The sequence below is a fragment of the Dendrobates tinctorius genome, unplaced genomic scaffold (genome assembly GCF_039654945.1).
Source record: "Dendrobates tinctorius isolate UK_male_01 unplaced genomic scaffold, ASM3965494v1 ptg000028l, whole genome shotgun sequence".
Taxonomy (NCBI): domain Eukaryota; kingdom Metazoa; phylum Chordata; class Amphibia; order Anura; family Dendrobatidae; genus Dendrobates; species Dendrobates tinctorius.
The window spans coordinates 17,920,146-17,934,554 of NW_027361696.1; the positions used below are offsets into that span (position 1 = coordinate 17,920,146).

At 49.2% G+C, this 14,409-nt stretch overlaps 1 protein-coding gene across 14 annotated transcripts in view; it reads right to left on the reverse strand.

Moving 5' to 3' along the window:
* UBR4 (ubiquitin protein ligase E3 component n-recognin 4) overlaps positions 1-14,409 on the reverse strand; it is a 134,137-nt gene that overhangs the window by 64,178 nt on the left and 55,550 nt on the right. For 4 of the 14 annotated variants that reach the window (XM_073570314.1, XM_073570307.1, XM_073570303.1 and 1 more), the window contains exons 54-73: positions 13,066-13,177; positions 12,755-12,826; positions 12,469-12,608; positions 12,195-12,372; positions 12,011-12,115; positions 11,661-11,816; positions 11,211-11,379; positions 11,022-11,118; positions 10,828-10,935; positions 10,629-10,745; positions 10,268-10,477; positions 10,035-10,184; positions 9,708-9,935; positions 9,543-9,621; positions 8,793-9,011; positions 8,542-8,710; positions 8,144-8,288; positions 7,979-8,064; positions 7,800-7,887; positions 7,517-7,710 (exon numbers count right to left, since the gene is read on the reverse strand). In XM_073570314.1, the coding sequence (XP_073426415.1) occupies positions 7,517-7,710; positions 7,800-7,887; positions 7,979-8,064; positions 8,144-8,288; positions 8,542-8,710; positions 8,793-9,011; positions 9,543-9,621; positions 9,708-9,935; positions 10,035-10,184; positions 10,268-10,477; positions 10,629-10,745; positions 10,828-10,935; positions 11,022-11,118; positions 11,211-11,379; positions 11,661-11,816; positions 12,011-12,115; positions 12,195-12,372; positions 12,469-12,608; positions 12,755-12,826; positions 13,066-13,177 (2,822 nt within the window). The remainder of the gene's footprint in view (positions 1-7,516; positions 7,711-7,799; positions 7,888-7,978; positions 8,065-8,143; positions 8,289-8,541; positions 8,711-8,792; positions 9,012-9,542; positions 9,622-9,707; positions 9,936-10,034; positions 10,185-10,267; positions 10,478-10,628; positions 10,746-10,827; positions 10,936-11,021; positions 11,119-11,210; positions 11,380-11,660; positions 11,817-12,010; positions 12,116-12,194; positions 12,373-12,468; positions 12,609-12,754; positions 12,827-13,065; positions 13,178-14,409) is intronic. The other 10 variants (XM_073570316.1, XM_073570312.1, XM_073570311.1 and 7 more) reach the window with 8 other exon arrangements.

Genomic DNA, 14,409 nt, shown 5'->3' on the forward strand with positions numbered 1-14,409 from the left:
CATCTGGCGAGAGGTCTTGCTGCCGACGCTGCTCGTCTTGCCCCACTTCCATCATGTAGTCTTGGGCATGAGTGCGTCTTCTGTGGTCATCCCCCTTTTGTAAGGGGGATCCACTGCACTCTCCGCCTCCTCCGGTTACCCCACAGCCCCTCCCCCCGCCGCCATGATCTCCTTTCGCAGGCCGGCGTTATTTGCTATGGGCGCCGCCATCTTGGATTGCCAGCGCCGCCTCCCAACGTCACGCAGGCACGCCCCCTACCAGCGTGCCCTGCGTGTGACGTCAGGGGAGCGCGACCCGGAAGTGGCCGTTCCCTGACGCTCCTGGATGCGGCAGAGGGGGAGAGGGCGGCGCGGCAGCCACGGCAGAGCCCCAAGACGTGCTGCTCCTGCTCCCGCTCGGACGCTGAGCCCCCGAGGGACCAGCGGACGGCGCTTCCCTCCCCCAACGCACGGCGCCCAGGACCCTACCTGTTCTTCCACGCCGGCACGAGAGAGGGGCAGGTACGTCTTTAGTACACGGGTCCCTGTCAGGACAGGAAACCCAACTGAAGCGAGGGAGAGGTACCGCCCTTTTATCTTCAGTAGGGTTCCTGTCCTGACTGGGCGGATCCCCTCTCTCATGTGTGCCGTCATGGGAGACGGGAAAAAGATGCTGGCTGCAATCACGCAAAAAACCCTGTCAAAAATAATGTCCAACACGTCTGATAGAAAAGGCCCTGAAGTCACCAGACTTCAAAATCACCACATCAGCACTCAGGTATATTCCGAAGACAGAGCAAAGAGAACAACTGATCAGAGACAAAAATGGAGTTGAGCCCGTCCCAACCAGGGCAGGCTGAACACAAACACTAAGTAAACAGACAAAATCTCATGGAAAAATAGCAGAGCAAAAACTTAGCTTTTAGTAGACAGGAACTAAACTTGATGCCAGAGCTCAGAGCAGAAAGGATCACCAGCAACCCAGCAGGGCGTCAGCTGCCTTATATACACTCAGAAATTCCGGATGTCCAATCACACTCCACCTGTTCAGATGACAGGTTCTTCCCCATCCAGATCAATTTCACTACCTCTTTTCACCAAGCAGAGGGAGTTCATCAGACATCAGAGGTGAAAGAGAAAATGAACCCATAACAGTCAATTTGACGATCGGAGGGGTTTCTGACTGAGGAGCCCTCAGAGACGGATAGGAGCGTTTTAGAAGCAAGACGCGATACAGGAGTGTCCACCGAAGGAGACTGTAACCAATCCTTCATTAGGTCTGGAGTAAAAGAGGGATTTTTGTGTACTCACCGTAAAATCCTTTTCTCAGAGCCAATCATTGGGGGACACAGACAGCGGGTGTTATGCTGCTGGCCACTAGGAGAACACCAAGTAAACCAGAAAAAAAGTTAGCTCCTCCCCTGCAGTATACACCCTTTCGCTGGCTGAGATTTCTCCAGTAAGGTGAAAAAAGCAGTAGGAGCATAAATAGTCAACAATAACCATGTCAAAACCTAAGAATGCTACAGTGCGCCACTAGGCTAAACAGGGTGGGTGCTGTGTCCCCCAATGATTGGCTCGGAGAAAAGGATTTTATGGTGAGCACACAAAAATCCCTATTTCTCCTACGCCTCATTGGGGGACACAGACAGTGGGACGTCCTAAAGCAGTCCCTGGGTGGGGAACATACAGCTGCTAATACCCCATGTACCTCTGAGTTACGACTGAGGTACTGCCGATTGCAGGATGCGTCTGCCGAGAGCTGCATCCGCAGAGGCCTGAGAAAGAATTAGGCAATGTTTGTAAAGGTATGCAGGCTGGACCAAGTCGCAGCCTTGCAGACCTGTCCTGCCAAAGCCTGGTGCCGAATGGCCCAAGAGGCGCCCACTGAGTGGGTTGAATGCGCCTTAATACCTACTGGGACAGGCGTGTTCCTGACACGGTAGGATTCCTGAATCGCTAAGCGAATCCACCTGGCTAGCGTGGCTTTTGATGCGGCTAGACCCTTCCTATGCCCCTCTGGAAGCATGAACAGGGCATCTGACTTGTGGAAGGGAGCCATCTGCGAGATGTACCGTCTCAGCGCCCTAACCACATCCAGGGTGTGGAGGGCCTTCTCAATGCGATGGACTGGCGCCGGACAAAAGGAAGGCAAAACAATTTCCTCGTTGAGATGGAAAGAGGAGACGACCTTGGGCAGGAAGGACGGGGACGTCCTAAGAACCACCTGGTCCTGATGAAAATTCAGGAAAGGAGAATGGCAGGACAGGGCTGCCAATTCCAAAACTTGTCTGACTGACGTAATTGCCACTAGTAAGACCACGTTCCAAGAGAGGACGGTCAGCGACACGTCCTGCAGCGGTTTGAAAGGAGCCTCCTGTAAGGCCCAGAGAACCAGGTTAAGATCCCATGATTCCAATGGTCTTCTATAAGGAGGCGCCACATGGGAAAATCCCTGAATGAACATCTTGACCTGAAGTTTGGTGGCAATTTTGCATTGGAAAAGCACTGACAAGGCCGAAATTTGGCCCTTGAGCGAGCTAAATGCGAGGCCTGATTTTAATCCGGATTGAAGGAATTCCAATATGGCTGGAATGGAAAACTCCAGAGGTGATCGACCATGATCCTTGCACCATGAAAAGAAGGTTTTCCAGGTGCGGTGATAGATGCGCATGGACACAGGCTTCCTAGCACTAATCATGGTGGCAATCACATTATGAGACAACCCAGCCTGTGCTAAAATCCAGGATTCAATGGCCACGCCATCAAAGACAGGGCCCCGGAGTTCTGGTGGTAAGTCGGGCCCTGCGAGAGTAGCGCCATGCGATCTGGAAGTCGCCAGGGGACGTCGGCGACTAGTTGTATTAGTTCTGCATACCATGCTCGGCGCGGCTAATTTGGCGCGACAAGGATCACTGGTACTCCCTCCACTCTGATCGTCTTGATGACCCTCAGAAGCAAGGGAAGAGGAGGGGGGTGGGGGGGGGGCTAGAGATGTACGGGAGCCGGGATCTGTGCCATGGCAGAACTAGGGCATCCACTCCGATGGCGCATGGATCGCGGCGATCGGGCAATGAACCGAGGAACCTTGTTGTTTAGTCTTGAGGCCATGAGATCCACATCTGGAGTCCCCCAACGATGACAAATCTGCTGAAAGACTTTCGGATGAAGAGACCACTCTCCCGAGGAAATGCCTTGGCGACTGAGAAAATCTGCCGCCCAATTTTCTACGCCCGGGTGTGGATTGCTGAGATGGGCGAATGGTTGGTCTCGGCCCAATGGAGGATGTGACTCACTTCGTGCATGGCCATCCTGCTCCGGGTACCTCCCTGGAGGTTGATATACGCTACAGTCGTGGCTTCATCGGATTGGATCCTGATGGAGTGACCTGCGAGGAGATGGTGGAAACTCCGTAGAGCTAATTTGATCGCTCGTATCTCCAAAATGTTGATAGGGAGACGTGACTCTCGGGTTGAATATCAAATACTGGGCACACTCATTGATTTCGATTTGAGAAAAATTTTAATTTTATACATACAGTAGCCACTAGTAACAAATGTTTTGGTCAAGTAAGACCTTCATCAGTGTACTAGGGTGAATGCAAATTCATGTGAAATCTCACATAAGATATCGCAGTGATAGAGGAGTAATCTTAGTACGCAGTATGATAGGGGAATTGGTGGTCAGTGACCACTATGATAAACAGTACTAAGCAGCTGCGCGCTGCTGTGCTTCATATGACATGGTGTACTGCCACTAGTCAGAGAGGTGTCCCCTCTATCACGATATCTTATGTGAGATTTCACATGAATCTGCATTCACCCTAGTACACTGATGAAGGTCTTACTTGACCGAAACGTTTGTTACTAGTGGCTACTGTATGTATAAAATTAAAATTTATTTTTCTCACATCAAAATCAATGAGTGTGCCCAGTATTTGATATTTATTCTTAAGGTTTGGGAACCTTCTGCTGTTACCTCTCTTCACATTGGCTGTGCTAAAATTTATCTGGGTGACTCTCGGGTTGACCAACGACCCTGTGCCGTGTGGTGAAAAAAGACCGCACCCCAGCGCAGAAGACTTGCATCTGTGGTTACTACCAACCGTCTTACTGGGAGAAAAGACCTCCCTTGATTCAGGGAGGACCTCAGTGTCCACCACCTGAGGGCTTGCCTGACCTGCAGGGACAGAAGGATCCGACAGTCCAGGGAGAACAGGTTCTTGTCCCAAGCTAACAGCAACGCATGTTGTAAGGGACGGAGGTGGAACTGTGCAAATGGAACTGCTTCCATCGCTGCCACCATCTTTCCGAGAACTCTCAAGCTGAAACGAATGGATTGAGAAACCGGTCGGGAAAAGAGTCGGCGCTGCCTGTTGTAAAGCTTGGGTCTTTTCTGGAGAGAGCATGACCAACCCACGGGAAGTGTCGAAGATCATTCTTATAAAGGAAATCTGCTGAGCTGGTTTTGGGAAAGACTTTTCGAAGTTTATCTTCCACCCCAGGCGAAAAAGTGTATTTACTGTTATATTCACGAATTTCTCGCAGGCTGGAAGGGACGGACCCTTGATGAGCAGGTCGTCCAGATACTCACTGGAGTGAAGAATGGCCATGACAGCCGTCATGACCTTGGTAAAGACCCCGGGGGCGGTGGCGAGTCCAAAGGGCAAGGCAATGAACTGGAAGTGTTCCTCGTGAATTGCAAAATTCGGGCACGGCAGATTCGGGACGGGCAGATCAGAATGTGAAGGTAAGTAAGCGTCCTTGATGTCGATGGATGCTAGGAACTCTCCTTATTCCATGGAAGCGACAACTGATCAGAGAGATTCCATTCGGAATCTCCGTACCTTGACAAACTGATTTAACAGTTTGAGATCCAGTATGGGCTGCATCGTCCCATCCTTCTTTGGAACCACAAAAAGGTTTGAATAAAAACCCCTGAACCTTTCGTGATGAGGGACCGGAATGATGACTCAGTCCCCTTGCAGAGCCTGAAGAGCCCGAAGGAAGGCTCTTGTCTTTTTCAATGGGGGGGGGGGGGGGGGGGAGAAGGAAAAACCGAGTTGGAGGGGGAGAAGAAAATTCTATCTTGTGTCCGGAGGACACCAGCTCCCTGACCCACTTGTCGTAGACGACCGCGATCCAGGTGTGGCTGAAGGAAAGTGGGCTACCGCCCACTTTATCGGTGTCCGCCGGATACCGCAAAAAGTCACTGGGTAGATCTATGAGATCTGGCTCCCCTAGATCTAGAAGCCCTAGGCCTGGGTTTCCAAGAGCGGTTAGGTCTGTATGAGACCTGGGAGACATGGCCCCCAAGATTAGAATTGTGCATCTCGTAAGGAATGAGAGGCGCCAGTAGCGCGGGCAGCACCATTCAAATTGCGGCCTAGTAGGCCAGAAAAGCCAGGGACTAAATTTTTGGCCTCACCGCGGTAAGTGCAGGGCGGGGGGTGGCCGCGACTGGGCGCCAGTGTACCGCCGCTGTCAGTGCTTCTCCCGGGGACAAGGATCCAACCCCATACCTCCACTCCTGTGCTCAGGCAGGTCGCGCTGTCCGGGGTTTTCCAGCTGCAGGTGTCTCATCCTCCGGGTGATGCAGCAGAGGTGGAGGAGGTTCTAGGTTATTGAGAGCTCTGGGGCTGATTCAGGGCTTCCAAAAAGCGCTGCTCAAGTCCTCTCCATGCACTCCTGTGCTTCGTCCTGTTGCGCTTGCCCTTGTATCCATGGAGTACCGACCGTAAGGAAACCATCGTCAGAGGAATCAGCCCCATTTGTCGCAGGTAAGTGTACGGGGAGGTATACTCCGCGTGCTTGCCTGTTGTTGGTTCGGGGGAGAGCGGGCCATAGAAAGGAACCGTCGCCCCTTCACTCTGTTAAATTAAAAAAATAAAAATTTACAGAAAATTCAAAAATAAAAAAAAAACGGTGGGGTCTGAAACCCAAGTGCCTCCTATAGACACTAAGCAAGAATTGGAGAAATCTCATCCAGCGAGAGGGTGTATACTGCAGGGGAGGAGTTAACTTTTTTTTCTGGTTTACTTAGTGTCCTCCTAGCGGCAAACCGCATAACACCCACTGTCTGTGTCCCCCAATGAGGCGTAGGAGAAAAACCTATCTGATATCATTCCGGAGATAGAAACCGACGCTGATGGATGAGAATACAGCAGGGCGATTGCTTTAACAATATTACCCGCGAATCCGAACCTGGTTAGGACCTCAAACAAATATCCCCAATGCACCCGATCGAACGCCTTCTCCGCGTCCAATGATAGGAGCAAAGAAGGCGTCCTGTTCCTCCTGCCACATGAATGAGATTAATCATTCGTCTGGTGGCGTCCAATATCTGCCTAGATTTAATAAATCCAACCTGATCCCTGTGCACCAGGGAAGGGATTATTTCAGAAATTCTATTTGCTAATATTTTAAATAAAATAACAAATCCCCAGGGCCGGATGGTATAACGAATGAATATTTCAAATTCTTCCAGCAAATTTTATCACATCTATTATTGGTTTTCCAAAACATATTTGAAACGGGTAAAATACGCGATGAAATGTTACAAGCAACCATAGTCCCCCTCCCTAAACCAGGTAAAACACCTGATCATCCGAATAATTTTAGGCCAATATCCCTTTTAAATACTGATCTCAAGCTATACTCTAAAATATTAAGTCTCCTCTCAGTCTTCTCTTTTGCAAGCTAAACATTACAAAATCCTGCAACCGTTCCTCATAGGACATGGTTTGCAGACCGGTCACTATTCTGGTCACTCTTCTCTGAACTTGCTCCAGTTTGTTGATATCTTTTTTAAAATGTGGTGCCCAAAACTGGACACAGTATTCCAGATGAGATCTGACCAAAGAGGAGAAGAGGGCAATAATGACTTCACGTGATCTAGACTGTATGCTCCTGTTAATACATCTCAAAATTGCATTTACCTTTTTTTGCACAAGGATTATGTGAGATACTTTGTCAAATGCTTTGCTGAAGTCAAGATATACTATATCTACAGCATGTTAGGATAATTTCCATTATGAAGCACTGCACACTCAATTGAATTAACAGGTCCTCAGATCACGTACCAGTTTGGGTCATAACAAAAGTACACTCTTGCAGTTTAAAGACATCAACACCTTCCATATGTTGACAGGGATAACATCAGTGTTCATATTGTGAGATAGATGAAGTCATGGCATTAGGGGGATAGATGCGTTAAGGGAGAATCACACCATCTCTCCCATATCCTATGGAATTTCTGAGGGCATCTTCTATTTCTATATAATATATTGACATGGTATTAAATCGTTCACTAATTTTTTTCCACTGATTAATAGTAGGAGGCTTCCCCCCCCCATCCACCTTGGGGCTATTGCTTTCCTAGCAATAAATATAACCTCCCAGAGAACTACTCTATCATATTGTAACCACAGTTCTCCATCCACAATACCCAAGATACATAATTCTGGACTACATTCAATTGATATCCCAATTATCCTTTCCAATGTAGTTATCACTTCGTTCCAGTAAGCAGCACTCACTTGTTCTTCAGCTCCACAATGGCTTGCACGGTGCGATTGTTGTAGTACAGGTTAATGGTTCGGACCATCTTGGTGCGTTTCAGGTCTCCGATCTTCACGGTCACTTTGCTGATGGTGTGGCTTCCGATAAGTTTCACCACCTGTTGGGTAGTGGTGTAACGAGTGTCCACTTTGATGGAGGAAAGTTTGATGTTCTGTCCAAAAAAACAAAAAACAAAAGAGAAAAATCAATGAATCAAAAGAAACTTCACCACGGCAAGAAACCGTTCAACCCGAGACGTACACACAACGGGACTTCAGGGTTGTTGCAGACGAGACATGGGTCACTCTCCAGATAATATCCATCAAACTCCACCAGACCGGAAAGCGTGCTGGAATATCGGAGAAAAACAGAGGTAAATTTATACAGCCGAGGTAGGTTATCAGCAGGATCGGAGGATCCAACCTCTTGTCGGGTCTTACTTGTAGATATTGGAGTTTGGGTGATTGGTCAGGATGTGATTTTGGGTTCTCAGGATCTCAACAGCCTTTTGGGAATATTCCTTGAACTAAAGAACAAGCAACAACGTATTTAATCACTCCGTTAATGGCAAAATTGTTAACGAGCCAGGATCTGAGTGTGTGCACCTTCTTTTCTGTCTGAGGAGTCTTCAGGGAGAAGTATCCGAGGAGATCAACAAACTGAGCAGCTTTGCGTCCGTAGGCCGGGAGTTCTGGCCAAATGGACCACATGAGGTCGAGGAGAAGCTCCTGCTGGGCCTTGTTGGAGTTCCTGAGAAGAAATCAGTAATTTACATAAATGGAAATTAAATCGATTCCATGGACACTCTTTCAGGTATCACAATAACAGGCAGGGACTTCAGAAAGTGTAAATTGCACAAGGACCTTGGATTTACGGCATGACAATATGTCAGATGGGCCCAACCCACAGGTCTATGTGCATCGTCAGCCACTACATACCATGGATAAATGTGTAAAGAGGATGCCGGGGCAGTGGTTCACCAACGTCTGGCCGCTATTCTCACCTGTAGATATGCAGCGCTAAGCAATGAGCCTGCCAGCGGACAGAAGACGCGTTGGACTCCAGCAGGAAGCAGCGCAGGAACTGGATCAGTGTCTCCTTGTCTGCAAACTTATTCAGCTGGTTGACGAGTGCGGTACAGAGCTGCTCTTCTTGACTATTGGACCCCTCACCTGCAACAGATCAACAGATTACCGACTGCTGCAGCGATTACCGGATGATGCGGCCTCAGCGTTACGGCTACAGGACTCTTACCATCTTTGTCCTTGTCTTTCTCTTCCTTTTTGCTCTTCTTGGTTGATGACTTACTCTGAGATCCTGACTGGCCAGAGCTTGACGATGGTGCAGAGGAAGAACCCGATGCCATGGAAAGGACTTTGCTGCCGCAGAGAGCGCAGGAGAGGAGCTGCAGCAGGACGGGAGACACGCCTTCATCCACCAAGAAGCTGACCTGGAGCAGGAAGTACAGGACCGCTGGGGAACGGGAGGATAAAAGGGCAACAAAGGCTTATAAAGGTGAAACACATCAAGTGCTCAGTAAAGGGGTTATATGGTCGTGAAAAAGGGATAGGTCATCAATATTACATCATGGGGGTCCAACATCCGGCAGACCCACCGAACTGCTAAATACATGGACTGGAGTTGAAAGATCTATAGGCCTCTGCCAGGATAAATAATAGCTGACCGGTGGTGGCTCCAGTGGTCGGAACTCTCTGATCATTAATATCCCATAACTGCACAACCCCTTTATATTGAAGGGCTTTTCCCATAAATGACATTTAGATGCCCCAATAAATCTCCCCCTCACTGGGTTAGTGCAGTGAAGAATATGGGGTCTCAGGACCCTTAAATTGCACACACGAATGGCAGCTGATTAAGGATCAGGGAGCTTCATCTATGGGTACGCCATCATGAGAATGCATTCATTTTACTGCTATTTTTCACTAGATGCATTAATGCCCGCCACATGTCGCCCATAAAGCAATAACACAAGCAGCAGCTTACAGTCATCCTTGATGCAGAACTTCTGCCAGTTCACAGTTCTCTGGGATGCAATTTCAGCACAGGCTTTTAGGTGCTCCATCTGAAACACAGGTCAGCGATCAGACCTTGCTGCGTCAGTTCTACATTTCATACCCAGAAGAACATGTGGGACTTTTTGCTTCTTACCAGACTGATCAGCGTGTCATATTGCAGTGCAGATCCGGAGCTCGCCGTCACTACACTGGCACGCAAGAAAATCCCGTGCTCCTCCAGCAACTTCTTGATACCCCGGACGTGGGAATCGAGTGTGTGAAGGTCGCGGAGCTGGCGGTATTTTTCCTTTGAGCCACAGATGAACAGAAGAAGTTTCCGCACTTGACGGCGCACAAATGGCGTCTGCTGAATCATCAGGTACTAAGCAAAAAGGAAAGAAATGAGTGTAAATCAGACATATGTAAGAGACAGATAATGCACTGAATATTTTATTGGGATACTGCGCCTTGATATACAAACCTCAGACAGGAAGTAGAACCAAGAATGATCAAACACAGGCGGAGGAATGCGAGAATTGGTGTCAGCAATTTTTTTAATCTGGTAAGGTAGTCGGAGAACCATTTCGGTCAGCAGCTGAGTGTAGGCCTGGAAGACGTCTGCAGCGTGACCCTGAGTGAACAAGCCGGAGTTGCATCAAATTCCTCCAAAAAAAGTCTGCAGGCAGAAAGTAAAGTCAATTTCATGCTTCTTACCTTCACATACTGGCGGAGGAAGAAGGGGCTCATATCAGGCGGAGAGGAAGTGGTATGAGGCTTCAGGAGCTGGCTGGTAGCCACCGGCTCCTCGTCGCTCTGCTGGCTCTTCCAGTAGTCCAGGAGAGATTTCAGGACATGGAGACAGTAATCCACGGCCCCTGAGCTTAGAAGAGCAGTCGCTGTTGCACTGGAAATCAGGGAGGACGACTAGGAAGAGAAAAAAAAAAAAAAAAAAAAAAAAGGAGTGAAGGATTCATGCAAGTGGCGACCATTCCACTCACCTGCTGGCGCCTCTATATAAGTAAGCCTGATGCGATGTCATGAGGGCTCGCGTCTCTACATACAACACCCCACATACCTCACAGATGGAGGATTTGGACCCAGACTTTGTCCTTGACATGAAGACGCTCAGCAGCCTCATGACTACCAGATGGACCTCGTTCAGGGGGGTGCGCTCGTTTTTCTTAGAGACATCCTAGATAGGATGAAGAGAGGAACATTACAAATACCAGTCCAGAATCACATCGTATGCATCCACCTGAGCATTCATCAGTTACCTTTTTATCTAACCCCAGTTCTGCAATGAGCTGGGCTAAGAGGTTATCCAAGGCTCCTTTATCCTTCTCATCTTCTCCATCCAGGTCAGCAGTCAACATCAGCACCACCTGGAGAAGAAAAGCCATGCCGATTGTTAAGATACACCAAGGAGAGCCACCAGAGAGGATGCCACTAGACGATCAGCGATTTGTACCTGCATGTAGGGAATGGCCCGGACTCCTCCAACATTACGGAGACTTGGCATGGACTGAAGGAGGCGCTCCAGAAGCATTAAACGCACCATGTGGAGTCTAATGGAGGAACACATGCATGCGCATTCAGCATAGGGCGCAATTACAGATAGTCGGCTATTCGTGGTATTGCACTATAGAGCCGCACAGACCTGTTGCTGGTATGCGAGTCACCCTCAGTCTCTCCTTCACCCTCCGAACCTTCACCTTCGTGCTGTCCGGTTGCAGTGCTGATGGCTCCGGTGCTAGAACTTATACTGCCCGGTCCTGTGGGGTGACCCTCGACTGCCGTATCCCCGTATGCACTGCTCCGACCCGATACTGGAAGAGAAGAGACACGTATGATTTTTGGAAAGATCGTGATCTAACGACAACAGGCTAAAATACAAACACACAAAAACCACAGATTTCACCACAACGACTGTGGAAGATTGAGTGTACCTAAATCTTCCTCTCCCCGGTAAATGCCAGGGATACAGGCGAACATTGCCTCCATCACACGGCTTCCGAATGGGGGGGTTTAACGGCATTACCCTTGTATCGTGCCGCGCTATAACCTCCTCGTCAGTCCAACTCCTCATACTAAATGGGGACAGACGTACCACTATGCTCACCAGCCACCGAATCCACGGCACTGCCACCACTCTCTGAGCCCACGCTCCCTCCGTGGTCTGCTGGGGAGGTGCGCAGTGTGGAACCATCGGTTGCGGCCGTGCTGCCTTCATCATCCGATGCTGGAGCTATAAGCATGAGGAGAGCTGTTACAGGTAAAAACACAGTCTCTAACTACCGAGCCAGCGAGACACCGACCCCCCACCACAACAAGCGACAGGGCAACTCTATTAGAGCAAAGCGGTGCGATTATCAAGTGTCTGCTGGATTCCCTGGAAGCACAGTTTTGGTTTTGCATGCAGCGTTACATTTTGGTGGAGCTTGCATGCACTACCGTTACCTGATGCAGTGGTGTCTGACAAGGTCCCAGCATCCAGCGACGAGGAGCTCGGTGCTTGTCCAGATAATCCCAGACTCTGCAGACCCAGTGCACTGCTGCTGCTTCCTGGCGTGTCAGAGAGGACAGTCAGCATGTGGTCGGCAGACCCGGAGTTATCCCGGTATGACAGTAATCCCTAATCTACCCTGCTGATCTTGCTGCAGACTCAGAGCGATGGCCAACTCCACCATGGTCTCATCATCCGCATCAGGTGGGATGTCCAGCATTGGAGGGAATCCCTCAGCTCCAGCCAGGAGAGCCTCTAAAGGTGATGGGTTGCCATTGTTGACGTTGTCAGCGCTCTCCAGGACCATGGACTCGGACTGATAAATTAAAAGGCAATGGTGTTTAGTTTTTCCTATCAAACTATGTAAAGTGGTGAAAAGTAAAGTTACAAGAGATGCTCAGTTAGTACACACAATTCTCACCACCATCTCAAAGTCTCCGTGGTCGACCTCGTTCTGCTCTTGGCTCTGCTGTCGGATGTGTTCTCCATTTGCCATCACTGAAGTCTGCATCTTGTCTTCTGCTTCGTCATCATCGTCGTCGTCCTTGTCCCCTGGGCCAGAAATACAGATGATCAAAAAAACCTCATCCACTCGCACCCAACTAAACAACATGGTTGCCTGCATGTGACACCACTATAACCACCACAATGAAAGGAGACCCTTCCTAGCCAAGGGTGATAGAAACCCAAGTGCTCACGGTTAAAGAGGTCCTTGTATGGCGGAGGCATCCTAATGACAGCCACACCTGAAGGAAACCAAGCTCTCCAACCTAGAGGGAATTGAAATGATGATGTACGGGTGTCCAGCGAGAAGCTCCAGTCTTTGGGGGTAAAAAGGAGAAGGTGGGTATCTCAGCCGGAATAACACGGACGCCATGTCAGGGATAAAACTCACTGCTGTGACACCGAGAGGGTTCAATAGAGTCACATATCACAAGAAGGAAACCTGGTTCAGGACTCGACGGCTCCTGATGTAGCTCACAAGCTGTCAGAAAAAGGCCGCTCTTACCCATGGGTGTGTTGCTGCGTGGTGAGGACGGAAGAGTCACATGGCGGCGTTTATTCCGAGGACGGAGAACCCGAATTAAAGCCTGTTTGCAGGAGAAGCTTACAGATGGATCCTGGAAATAGAGCAAGAAAATGAGGACCTGATGCACTTTGGATTATAGGGTGCACATAGGGGAGGTCAGATCTGTAGAAAATGTATCTGTCTGGAGAACGCAGCCACGTGCGACACAGAACTGTGGAGAGGTCGCTGAACTCACTTCTATGGGAGCTGGGGGGGGGGGGGAAAAAAAAAAAAAAAAATAAAAAAAAAAAAAAATAAAAAATAAAAAAAAAAAAAAAAATAAAAAATAAAAAAAAAAAAAAAATCGCAGAACTGGACTTGATTTGCAATTTTTTGTAGCTCCCATATGAACATGAGAGTCTTCCACTCGCAGCAACATGAATGTGACCCTTTTTGCTTGGAAAAAAAGAAAAGAAAAAAAAACAATCCCCCAAAAAATAAAAACAGAGCTTTTCTCAACCTCCTGGGCTCAGCACTGCCTTTGCTTCATTCTCCACAGTGGTGAAGTCACGTTGACAGCACTGCAGCCAATCACCAACATCGGAGCGCCTATTGATGTGGATAGCATGAGTTGCAGCACTCAGTGATTGGCTGCAGCACTATCACCATGAGGTGTCACAGCTGGGGCTTAAAGGGAATCTGTCACCCTTTTTTTTTTGACTCTCAGCTGCCGGCATTGTCATCAGGGGCTTATCTACAGCATTCTGTAATGCTGTAGATAAGCCCCCTGATGAAACCTGAAAGATAAGAAAAAAGTTACATTATACTCACTGGAGGGGTCGGTCCGGTGCCTCCCATCTTCATACGATGCCGTCCTCTTCTTCCCTTCCTGTAGTGGCTCCGGCGCAGTGCTCTGCCCTGTTGAGGGCAAAACAGAGTCCTGCAGTGCGCAGACGTCGGGAGAGGTCTGGCGCCTGCGCACTGCAGTATTCTGCTCTGCCCTCAACAGGGCAGAGCACTGCGCCTGCGTTGGAGCCACTACAGGAAGGGAAGAGGAGGACGGCATCGTATGAAAACGGGAGGAGTCGGACCGGACCTCCCCCTCCGGTGAGTATAATCTAACGTGGTTTTCTTACCTTTCAGGTTACATCGGGGGCTAATCTACAGCATTACAGAATGCTGTAGATAAGGCCCTGATGTCAATGCCGGCAGCTGATAGTCAAAAAATAAGGGTGACAGATTCCCTTTAACAGGATAGACTGTGTGTGTGTGTGTGTGTGTGTGTGTGTGTGTGTGTGTGTGTGTTGCAGTAGCGGCGAAGAGAGACGGGGGGGGGGGGGGGGG